We start from the raw sequence: 13,352 nt of genomic DNA on the forward strand, positions 1-13,352 counted from the left end.
AATGCACTTTGGACTTCCTCTCTGAGTATCATTGGCTCTTGTTCATATGGTATCTCTTGAAATGGTTGAACATTAACCATTTCCTTTTGGTCATAGGGCATAAATATTTTAGTTTTAGGATTGTTGTTAAGTGTTGTCGAGTTAGTTTCAATTCATAGTGACCCTGGACAGGGTTTCTGAGGAGCAGCTGGTGGGTTTGAACACCAATCTTATGGTTCATAGTCCAGTGCTTGCTTATACAATAGCGCCACATTAAGAGTCTAGTTTTAGTTATTGTTGTTAAGTGCCATCAAGTTGGTTTTAACCCATAATGATCTTGAGGTTCAACTTGACCTTTCAATCCAGTGCTTATCCTACAGTACCACACCAGGACTATAGTGGTGTTGTTAAGTGCCATCAAGTCAATTCTGGCCCATAGTGACCCCGTATAGGGTTTCCGAGGAGCAGCTGGTGAGTCTGAACCATCAACCTTGCAGTTCAAACAGCTTTGCAGTCTGGCGCATTAACCTACAGCGCCACACCAGGACTCCTTAGGACTTTACTAGTAGATACTGCCAATTTTCTCAAGTGGTTCTACCAATTATATGCCCATCAGCAATATATGAGTTGAAGTTGATAAACAGAAGCTCTTAATTTTAATAAAATCCAATGTATCAATCACATCTTTTATGGTTAGTGCTTTTTATGTATTACATAAGAAAGCTTTAATGATCTCAAGATGTTAAGACTTTCTAATAATTTTTTTTCTAGAAACTTATTTAACCTTTTCATAATTAGATCTGTGGTTCATTTGCATGTATGCTTTGAGGTTGGATTAAGAATGTCCAGTAGACTAAATACTCTTATTTAAAGGACTATACTTTCTCTATGAAATTCAGTGGTATCCTTGTGGTAAATTGGGTGAACTATTTATTGTGGGTCTATTTCTGGACTCTTTTCTGCTTCATCTATATGTCTATTCTTACACCAATACCACACTGCTTTAATTACTGTAGTGTGGTGGCTTCATACAATAAGCACTGAGCTGTGAACCACAAGGTCTGCAGTTTGAGCCTGACAACCGCTTTGCATGAGAATGATGAGGCTTTCTGCTCCCAAGAAGATTTAAAGCCTTGGAAACCTTGAGTCGGAACCAGCTTGACACCTTAACAACAATAGTAAATCTCGTTATTTTTGTTATTTAGTGATACAAGTCTTCTAGCTTTGTTCTACAAAATTGTCTTGGTTGCTGTAGGTCCTTTGGATTTTCCTACAGATTTTAGAATCTGCTTTCCAACTTCCCAAAAGAAGCGTGGTGAAATTTTTATTAGGATTTTATTTACCATATAATTTGAGAAGAACTGACATCTACCAAATTATAAATATGGTATATAGTTTTCTCTTTATCTTGGTTTTTAAATTTTATTCTTAGCAATATTTGTCGTTTTCAATGTAGAAGTCTTGCACATCTTCCATCAGATGTATTTCAAAGTATTTTTGTTTTTTACTACTATTGTAAATGGTGGGAGCACAGATGGCACTGCAGGATATGCACTGGACCACAAGGTTGACAGTTCAAACCCATCAGTCACTCCAAGGAAGAAAGATGAGGTTTTCTGATCCTGTAAAGATTTACAGTCTTGGAAACCCTCTACAGATGGTTGCTGTGAGTCAGAACTGACTGGATAACATCTAATAACAACATCATATTAAGTGGTATTTCATCTTTTTTGTTTTCTAATTGCTCATTGTAAATGTAAATAAAGATAACTGAAAGTTATTACTTGTCCTTTTAGTAGCAATTTTAAAAAATTCAAATATTAATAACTATTCATAGATTTATTTATAGTTTATATATACCAATCATGTCATCTGTGAATGATGACAATTTTACTTCTACTTTTCCAATCTTTCTTTTAATTATTTCCTTCCCTTTTAGTACACTACCTATGACCTCCAAGAAAATGTTGAACAAAATGGTGATAGTGGACACATATGCCTTGTTCTTAAACTTGGGTGGGTGGGGGTAAGCACTCAATATTTCATCAAGAGTTTGACGCTAGCTATAGGATTTTAGAATACAACATTAATCAGATTGAAAATTCCCTTCTATTTCTAGTTTAATAAGATTTTTTACTATGAAAGTGTATTTAACTTTGTTAAATTATTTTTCTGCATATATTAAGATGACCACAATGGTTTTTCTTCTTTGTTCAGTTAGGGTGTTGAATTACACTTAATAATTTTGAAGGTATATTACCTTGCATCCCTAGAATAAACCTATAAAGTCACCTGCAAATACTTGACTAGTGTTTAAAAAATCTTGAATCTGCATTCATGATACAATTTTCTTTTCTTATAATAATCATATCTGTTCCTAATCTCAGAAAATTAGTGGGGACATTCCCTCCCACCTTTTTCTATTATCTAGGATGATTTGTGTTAAGAATAGTATTTCTTCTTTAAGTATTTGGAAGAACTCACCAATAAAGTCAAATGAGCCAGCCATTTTATATGTGTAAGGTTTTAATTAAGAATTCTATTTCTTTAATAGATTCACGGCTATTCGTATTTCCTAATTCTAACATTAGTTTTGCTATGCAATACTTTAAGGAATTTACCTAAATTGCATAGTTTAATAGCTTAAAGTTGTTTTTACAATATTCTGTTTTTATTTTAGGATATGTACTGATATCCCTTTTTTCATTTATGATATTATTCATTCGTATTATCTATCCACCCATCCCTCTTTGGGAAAGCGTTAGGGGAAACAGTCTTGCTAAGAATTTGCCAATTTTGTCAATCATCTCAAAAAAACCAATTATTGTCATTCTGAATTTTCTAACATTTTACATTTACTGTTTCACTTATCCCTGTTAATTCCTTGATGAGTATTGTAATTATTATTTTAGTTCTACCTCATTTGGGTTTAATTTACTGTTTTCCATTTAACTTCTTTAGTTAGATATAAGCTACTATCATGGATTGAAATTATTTTTTTCTATTATATACCTTAAAGGAGTCCTTTAAGCCCAACAGGTTACGTGTTGGGCTGCTAACCACAAGGTCAGCAGTTCTAATCCACCAAGTGCTCCATGGGAGAAAGATGAGGCTTTGTAGTCCCACCTTGGAAACTCTAGACAGGGTCACTCGCTGTGAGTTGTAACTGATGTGAGGGCACGCAGCGGCTGCAGCAGCATATGCCTTACTCTGTAGCACTGCTGTACTTATATCACACAAGTGTCAATATGCTCTACTTTTATCATATTCAGTTCAAAATATTTTCTCATTTCCATTGTCATTTTCTTCTTCTTTAACAGATTATTTACAACGAGACTCTTCAATTGCAAACATTGGGGGTTTCTTTCTAGTATAGATTTCTACTTTTATTCCACTGTCAGAAAACAAATTTTATATTGCTTCAGTTTTTCAAAATGTATGGAGACTTACTTTATGGACTAGCACCATGCCTCCTGTGGCACCTGTTCCATGACTATGGGAAAGAAATGTGTATTCTTCAATTGTTGCGAGTAACATTCTGGATGGATTAGTTCAAGGTGTTCGATCAAACTGTTCAAACTGTCCAATACTCTTACTGATTTGTTTTACTTGATTATTCTTTTACTTACTTAGAGTCCTGTATTAAAATATTCATTATTACTGTGGATTTGTCTATTGGCCCTTTTAGTTCTGCCATCTTTTGTTTGATATCTTTTCAGAGTATGTATCAGACATACAAAAATGTGAAATGCTTATGTTTTCCTGTAGAACTGACTGATCAGGTTTTCTTGTGGAACTGACCTTCTTTAATAAAACTTCTGCCTTACGGCTTATTTGTCTGATACTAATAAAACTACACCAAGCTATCTTTTACTTCTTGTTTATATTGTTTATATTTTTCCATCTTTTAACTTTCAAATTTTTTGTTCCTTAATTCTTATATTCAATGTGTTCAGAAACAAAGATGAAGGATCAGAAGTTGGAAAATATGGCTGTGGTGACAGAAATGATGCAGATCACATGAAAGAATTTTGTAAGGCCAATGACTTATTCATTGCAAATACCTTTTTTAAACAACATAAAAGGTTAAGTATACATGTGGACCTCACCAGATGGAATACATAGGAATCAAATTGACTATATCTTGGGAAAAGCTCAATATCATCTGTCAAAACAGGGTCAGGGGCAGACTATGGAACAAACCACCAACTGCTTTGTTATTTTTATACAACTACACGCTGAAGTTGAAAAAATGAAAAGAAGCTCATGAAGACCAAAATATGACCTTGAGTATATCCAACCAGAATTAAGAGAGTATCCTAAGAACACATTTGGTGCATTAGTCACTAATGACTGAAGAACAGAAAAGCTGTGGGATGACATCAAGAACATCATAAAGGCAAAAAAAAAACAAAGGTCATTAAGAATGGAAAGAAAGAAAAGACCAAAATGGATGCCAGAATACTGTATGAAACTTGGTCTTTAGCACAGAGATGTTAAAGTGAACGGAAGATGTTCTACATGCATGGTTCTTCAGGACCCTGGTTCAAACACCTCCCAGGGGCTGTGTTATCCTCTGCCCCAGAAGAAGGTTGTTGTTGTTGTTAAGTACCTTCGAGTCAATTCTGACCCCAAGTGACCCTGTATAGGGTTTCTGAGGAGCAGTTGGTGAGCTTGCACTTCCGACCTTGCAGTTCAAATGGCTTTGCAGTCTGGCGCATTAACCCACAGCACCACACCTGTCCTTGAAAACTATGCCTACTGTACTGGGTAATCCAACCCAGCCTGTAAAACATCTTACAAGGAAGTAAAACACAGATGTTTTATGGGTGGTCTTCCTTAAGATATGCCCCATTTTACAAGGGGGTAAAACATGGAATTTTTATGCATGGTCTTACTTGATGGCATGTTCCAGGGTGTGGCTGCTAAGCTATGGTGCTCTGAGCATGCCTTACACATCGTCACAATTGCTCAAGCAAGCAAGCCTCAAAATTCCTTAAGGATTCTGTCACTGCAATCAGTAAATGGTTCATATTAATTCTGGACCCTCTTTTCTTCCTGCCTCACGATGACCATTTCTTCATTGTACACAGTTCCTCTTTCTAAGTCAACTTAATCCCTCTGCCTCATGTTAGTAATTCATCTCCCAAATCTCAAATTCCCAACTATGTATCTGCAATCTGAATTACTTATCAGCAAAAAAAGAAGGCGCCGCCCAACAAGATGAATTAGCACAGTGGCAGCAGTAATGGGCTCAAACACAACAATTGTGAGGATGGCACAGGATTGGACAGTGTTTTGTTCTGTGGTGCATGGAGTAACTATGAGTCGGAACTGATTTGAAGCACTTAACAACAACACCCATCATTAGGCAGGCATTTTAGTAGGAAAAGAAAAATTCATCCTAGGTCACAACACTGATGAAATGCTACTTTTCAGGTGTCACCTCCCCTCTTACTGAGCTGGTAATCTGTCTGACCCCTGATGTCACCTTTGCTCCAAAACAAGTCATCCCTGTTGAACCTCAACAATTAGAATCAGATCTCAAAGATAATTATCTCTAAATCTCAACATACAATTTTCTCTGTGAAAGAGTTAATCAGCACTCATAATTTCTAGTGATTTCTACCTGAATCTGGTTCCAGGCTTCAAACAGTATTGTTACTGTTAAGTGCCTTTGAGTCGGTTCTGAACCATTGCGACACTATAAAGGGTTTCTGAGGAGCAGGCCTGCAGTTCAAACCGACTTTGCAGTCCAGGGCATTAAACCACAGCACCACAGCATAAGGAAGTATAAGTAGGATTTTTGAAATCACAGGTCATCAATATTTGCACACGGTTTATATATTTATCACAGGCGGGGAGACAAACATCATTTGTATTTGGGTATAAAACATTCAGATTCCTATATACCCACTGCTGTCCATTTGATTCCGACTCATCCCCATTGCCACTGAGTCAATTCAGACTCACAGTGGCCTTAGAGGGCAGCGTAAAACTGCTCCCTGGGCTATGAATCTTTAAGTGAGCAGAAAGCCTCATCTATCTCTCATGGAGCAGCAGATGGGTTTGAACTGCTGACCTTGCAGTTAGCACCCCAATGTGTAACCCAATGCACTACCAGGACTCCTCTGACTCATAAGGTCCCCATATGGTGGGGGGGGTTGTTGTCAAATGCCATCGAGTTGGTTCAGAGCAACTCTGTAAAGGGTTTCCAAGGAGTCACTGGTGAATTTGAACTGCCAACTTTGAGACTGGATTAGCAGTGCTTTTCCTACAGCGTCACACCAGGACTCCATTATATACGGTTCCCATAATCTCAGGGTTATACTACTTCTAGCATTGTAGGAAGGAAAAAGTATGATTCAGAAACCAGGAAAATGGGAAAGTAATAAATTTTCAACAACCCATGTTGTGACTCCAGCTATCAGGACACATGTGGCAGCTACATCAAAATAATATAAACAGATGGCTAGGAGCCATATCCTTGTTTTCCAATTTCAGAATACAAAGGGCTTCAAAAGTCCATGCAAAGATTCCATTATCTTTCAATACCATTTTCCCACAAACTTTGTGAAGCTCCTACACATACAAATGATCCTGTTATTGTTAAGTGCCATCAAGTCAGCTCATACTCACAGCGACCCTGTATAGGGCTTCCAAGGGGCAGCTGGTGGGTTTGAACTGCTGACCTGGTAGTTAGCAGGCCAATTAGAACAATCTAGAGTTATCTTTTCTGATGCAAACGTGAACAGTTCATTTTCCCAATAAACATAAGAACCATTAAGAGACTGGTTTCTATGCCTAGAAGTACCTTCTTCTCAACTCAGGTCTTCTCATCTCTCCACTATTAAGGGTATTTATCAAAATTCATCTATGGGTTTCTTGGCTTTTAATTTTTTTTTTTTTTTAAAGTATTACCACGTCCCTTCCCACACTCAAATCCTGTTGAAAATAACTGCTGAATCATTGCCACTGAGAGTAACAGTTACTATTGGGACCATGCAATATTCCTTGCATTTGCTGAAGTAGAAAACTGCTAACTTAGATGAATCATCTGGCTACATTATTTCCATGATGCCTTATACTGTTTGCAAAAAAACAGTTTTTAAGTTCTGAGGAAAGGATGACTACAAAGGTGAAACTTAAAATAGCTCACTGCTGTGGGAACTCTCATAGTTGTTTCAGAATCCAGGCAAAGTCTTAGTTACTCCTGCAGGGGACATGAAATTACTTGCTCCTATATGCCTCAGTTATAAAGAATAACACATTCAACCATAATAGCAAAGCCACAGGTATTAGTTAGACATAGTTGAAACAGGTCTAATCACACTATAGTTTAGGTACAGAATGAATTACGTAAGGCTTTTGTGGAATCTTTTTATCACTCTGAAAAATACCATCTCTGTGGAAAAATGCACGTCAGCTCTGAACAACTGACTTACAAATTGAGAAATAAACCTGTTGAGCAGTTTGAATTTCTCCAATTCATGTCTACAAAGCAGACAGTAAAATATCATGTTTAAGTAAGTATCAATTTAACCATACCAGTAAAATCTCAGTTTTAATTATACATTTTCTTCTCCTTAATAATTATACTTTATAGAAATCACTTTGAAAAAAAACTTACCTTTTTTTGGGCTATGGCAGCTCGCTGCAATTTCTCCTTCGCTTGATTATACTTTTCTTCTCTGTCTGTGATATGCTCATGAAGTTTATGTTTTTCTTCTAACCACTGTGTCTGTTTCTCTTCCAATGTCCTGTCAGGGAAATGAATGCAAAACACGAAGTCAACATAAAGTCTTAGGTTTAAATAGATGTTATCACAAGTATAAGCAAACTTACAATCAGCCTGACCCCATTATTAATTATCCAACTGCAGCCAGGGATACCTGCATAGTTACTGATTTGCTAATACAAACATTGTTGACCACTTTTTATATGCCAGTCCTGTGCTTCGTTAGAAGAGAATGAGCACTGCATCATCTATTTTTCACACTAGCCTTTTGCGTTAGGTACTTCTATCCTCTGTTTTACAGCTGAAGAAAATGAGGCTTGGAGCCGTGACCTTTCTTAAAGACACACTTAGTTAATGGCAGGGTAAACATTTAATAGCTGGATCTCAACTATGATTGCCACCAACCTATAAAAATTGGGTCTTTGGGTCTCTTACAAATACATCCTACTTTGGTGAGTAGCATCTGGGATCTTAAAAGCTCATGAGTAGCCATCTAAGGTGCAGCTACTGGTGTGCAGTGGCAGAGCGGCTGGTAGAATGAGAACTGAAGAGAGCTGGAGTCAAGGAGTCCAATGGATTAAGGAACATGTGAACATCAGTCTCCATGACTCTGAGAAGAATTAGATGGTGCCTGGTTACCACTACCAACTCCTCTAAAAGGGAGCACATTAGAAGGTTTCATATATAGTGGAATAAATGTAGAACAAAATTCAAAATTATTTTTAAAAAAGACCAAACTTGTTAGTCAGAAAGAGACTGGAGGAACCTGAGCCTATGGCCCTCAACCACTTTTAAGGTCTGGAAAGGAACTCACCCTCATGACACAATCTTTAGCCAACTAGGTAAGTATTATAGGGGATAACAGTACTTGTAAGGTATGCTCAAATAAGAAATAGTCAATGATTCAAGATCAAAGAGCTACATTTTCCTAAGGACAAAGTTGAGAAGGGATGGGAAGGTGGGTGGAATGCAAACAGACACCACAGGGAGGAAGCAGGATCACGGTTGTTCCATGGAGAGGACTGCAATCACTGAGAAGAAACAAACTGTAAAATTTGTTGAATAAGAAACTGATGATCTTGTCTGTAAACCTTCACTCAATTCACAATAAAAAGTTGAAAAAAAACAAAACAAACCAGGACTTTTAAAAGTTAGTTGAAAATTAACCCTAGTATCAAGTTTTAAAGTTATATATTTTCTGCTAGAGTAAAATTCATATATAAATGATATTTTAAGGTAAAATCATAACAACTGGGAGGTATAATTCTGTGGGATAAGCACTGAACTGCTAACTGTAAGGTCAGCTGTTCAAACCCACCAGTCGCTTCTCGTAAACCCTATCCAGGGTTGCTATGAGTCAGACCAACTGAACGGCATTTAATAACAATTTATTTTTGTTAAGGTCCTTAAACATACTTCATATAATTTTTAATGTCCTATATAGTGGTTACAAATCGGGCTGCGAACCTTAAGGCCAGCAGTTCGAAACTACCAGCTGCTCCGCGGGAGAAAGAGGACGCATTCTGCTCCCATAAAGATTTACAGCCTCGGAAACCCTGTACAGGGTCGCTATGGGTCGGAACCGACTCTAAGGCACTTAACAGCAACAACAATATATAGACAATCTACGCTCGAGAGCAAGTTTCAGAGTCTCTTCTGACATCCATTTTGACCTTTTCCTTCTTTCTTGTCTTCTTAACGACTTTTTGCTCTCTTCACATATGATGTTCTTGATGTCACCCCACAACTCTTCTGGTCTTTGGTCTTTAGTGTTTAATGTATCAAATCTGTTCTTCAGATGATCTCTAAATTCAGGTGGGATAAATTCTGAAACTTGCTCTCCAGCGTACAGATGCTAAAGCAAATGGAAGCAATAAGGAGGTCCAAGAGCTGAACAGAAAATTTCAATGATCAGCTCGAGAAGATATAACCAAATATTATAATAAAATATGCAAGGATTTGGAATCAGAAAACCAAAAAGGAAGAACACACTCACCATTTCTCAAGCTTGGGGAACTGAAGAAACAATTCAAGCCTCAACTTTTGTTATTGAAAAATTCTCTGGGGAAATTATTGAATGATGCAGAAGGAATACACAAGAGTCATTGTACCAAAAGGAAATGGTTAATGTTCAACCATTTCAAGAGGTACCATGTGATAAAGAGCCAATGATACTCAGGGAAGAAGTCCAAAGTGCATTGAAGGAATTGGCAAAGAACAAGGCACCAGGAATTCATGGAATAAAAGTGAGGCAGCACAGGAGGCACTTACTCATCTCTGCCAAGAAATCTGGAAGACAACTATCTGGCTGACTGATTGGAAGAGATCTATATTTGTGCCCATTCCAAAGACAGGTGAGCCAACAGAATACGGAGATCACTGGACAATCTCTTTGATATCTCAAGCGAGTAAAGTTCTGCTGAAGGTAATACAGAAATGGCTACAATCATACATTGACAGAGAACTACCAGAGGTTCAAGCTGGATTCAGAAGAGGCCAGGGAATGAGAGATACCATTGCTGATACCTGATGGATCTTGGCTGAAAGCAGAGAATATCAGAAAGATGTTTTATTGACTACACAAAGGCTTTCGATTGTGTGGATCATGACAAGCTATGGACAACATTGTGAAGTATGAGTATTCCAGAACACTTAATTGTGCTTATGAGGAAACTGTACCTGGACCAAGAAGCAGTTGTTCGAACAGAGCATGGGAACACTGAATGTTTTAAAATTAAGAAAGGTGTGCGACAAGGTTGTATTCTTTCACCATACTTATTCAACCTGTATGCTGAGCAAATAATATGAGAAGCTGGGTTCTATGAAGAAACACGTGGCATCAGGATTGGAGGAAGACTCATTAACAACCTGAGATATGCAGATGATACAACCTTGCTTGCTGAAAGTGAAGAGGACCTAAAACATTTACTGATGAAGATCAAAGAGCACAGCCTTCGGTATGGATTATATCTCAATGTTAAGAAAACAAAAATCGTTACCACTGAATCAATAAACAACATTCTTATCAATGGAGAAAAGATTGAAGTTGTCAAGGACTTCATTCTTTTTGGATCAACTATCAACACTCACAGAAGCAGCAGTCAAGAGATCAGAAGACGTACTGCATTAAGCAAATATGCTGCACAAGATATTGTTGAAGAGCAAAGATGTCAGCTTGAGGACTAAGGTGCGCCTGACCCAAGCCATGGTATTATACTTCAATAACCTCAAATGGATGCGAAAGCTAGACAATGAATAAGGAAGATCGTAGAAGAATCGATGCCTTTGAGTTGTGGTGTTGGAGGAGAATACTAAAAGTGCCATGGACTGCCAAAAGAACCAATAGATCTGTTTTGGAAGAAGTGCAGCCAGAGTAGAGTGCTCCTTACGAGGCCAAGATGGCCAAACTTCGTCTCTCATAATTTGGACATACTGTCAAGAAGGAACAGTCACTGGAGAAGGATATCATGCTTGGTAAAATGGAGGGTCAGAGAAAAAGAGGAAGACCCCCAACGAGATGGATCAGTCAAGTGGCATCATTGATGGCGTCAAGTGTGGCAGTGGTAGTGAGGTTGGCCCAGGATTGGACATTGTTTCGTTCTGCTGTGCATGGGGTCGCTATGAGTCGGCTCTGACTCGATTGTACCTAACAACAGCAACAACAACAACATATATAGACCCTAGAAATCAGAATAAAGAATCCTAAGAAGTCATCTAGATCATTTGCCTAAGGTCATATAGATTTTAAGTGTCTCTAAGTGCCTTCAAGTCAGTTCCGACTCCCAGCTAACCTGTAATATGTTTCTAAGGAGCAGCTGGTGGGTTTGAATTGCTGACCTTGTGGTTTAAAATAACCTTGCAATCCAGTTTTACTCACATTCTATAGATCCCTATTCACTTATTTTCCACTATTTAATTTTATGACTAACGTTCAGAAACTAATGATAAAGCATTTATTTCATACTTGCTAGTGCACTGGAATTCCTAAGCACATTTCAATTATACACTTGAAGATTCTAAGATACAAATTTCTACTTTTTGTAAAATATAAGCAAAATACGTTAAACCCTGTAGAGAGTCACAGCACTTTATGGACAAATACCTTACATCCTTTCTTTTCTTAAAATATAATCCCATCTATGAAACTACAGACAAGCCTTAAAATATGAAATTACAGAGAAAAAGGAAAATTTGAAGGGAAAAAGTTTTATGTGTCAAGATGTCCTTCAGAAATGCACATATAAAACGAACAGTATTTGTAAACTATAAAGGCAAAGCAAATTCAAAATAGAGCAGTTTTCTACCACATTCAAACAAGTATTCCAGAGAATGCAAGATACTGAATATCACCAAACACATCTATTCCCTATCAATTTACATATTATCTAGTACTAACAAATTTCAAGATTTAAAAAGAAAAAAAATCTAAATGACCTTTTTAAAGGAAAAGGCTCAATAGACTATAGTTTTAATTTGTTGTTGTTGTTAAGTGTTGTGGAGTCAGTTCCAACTCAGAGTCACCATGAAAAGGGTTTCTGAGGAGCAGCTGGTGGGTTTGAACTGCTGACCTTGTGGTCCACAGTCTAGTGTTGATCCTATAGCGCCACACCAGCAGTCCATAGTTGCAATTTAGGCAGTAAAATATGTCCATCAAAATAAGATATGTCCACCAAAAAATCTAGCCTATTCCTCTGATTGCTAAAAAACAATCTGTTCTGTAGCATTCAGAGGAATAGGCTAGATTTTTAAAGGAATATGTTGGCTTCCTTAGTGATCAGAAAAATTTTTCTTTGAGAGTTTTGAAAATGCTGTGTCCAGACAGAATTTGAAACACCTTCTTCCCAAGATATCTTACTTTTCGTAAAAACAAAAACAAAAACAATCCAAGAACACAAAAAGCCCATTCTACTGAAATGGAAAGTATATTACCTAAGACCAAGGTACACTCTCAAAGGTTATTTGTAACCAATTCCCAAATCACATTTAACTCTGGAATCCTGGCTAAAAGAAGTACACGTAACAGAAAGAATGAATCATTTGTATATTAAAAATAAAGCCTCCCGGGAGGGGGAGCTTGATGGTGCATTAGGGAGAAACACGGTGCAAACCTCCAACAGCAGTAACACAGAATACCAGATGAAGTAGGTGGTTCAGGGGACAGTTCCAGAACTCTGAACTACATATAAAGGAATATTTAGAAGGACTGAATGCTTACTGCTAGTGGAATTTGTAAGCAGAAATAAGAAAGGTGGTGTTTTCTGATCTGTGGGTGCCAGAGCGGCCATCGTGGGCATGACAGAGCAGGACTAGGATCAGAGGAGCACCCCCACTGAAGAGGTCAGACCAATCCTTGGAGACAAAGATGTAAACATTTTTTCTTGTTCATTGGTCTTTCACTGCACACCTCCACTCTGGTGACTAGGGGTGCCTAGGCTGGTGGATGCCCCACCTACCCACCCCCAAGGGTTCTAATAAGCACGTGCATGGATCTACTTAACAAAGACCACAGTGCACAGAAGCTAAGAAAGGGGAGTGAGCAGTCAACAGGAACTGCTTTAAAACAGAACAGTCTCCCAGAATGAGCAAGGGGCGTTAAAGTCATACTCATATTTTGCTAATTTTTTTTTTTTTTTTT

The 13,352-nt window shown here is 37.6% G+C and overlaps 1 protein-coding gene across 1 annotated transcript in view; it reads right to left on the reverse strand.

Annotated features, from left to right (window-relative positions):
* The window catches only part of CCDC41 (coiled-coil domain containing 41), a 122,362-nt gene that overhangs the window by 9,892 nt on the left and 99,118 nt on the right, over positions 1-13,352 (reverse strand). The window contains exon 12 of the mRNA XM_006871810.1: positions 7,610-7,739. Coding sequence (XP_006871872.1) covers positions 7,610-7,739 — 130 coding nt within the window. The remainder of the gene's footprint in view (positions 1-7,609; positions 7,740-13,352) is intronic.

The sequence above is a fragment of the Chrysochloris asiatica genome, unplaced genomic scaffold (genome assembly GCF_000296735.1).
Source record: "Chrysochloris asiatica unplaced genomic scaffold, ChrAsi1.0 scaffold00174, whole genome shotgun sequence".
NCBI lineage: Eukaryota > Metazoa > Chordata > Mammalia > Afrosoricida > Chrysochloridae > Chrysochloris > Chrysochloris asiatica.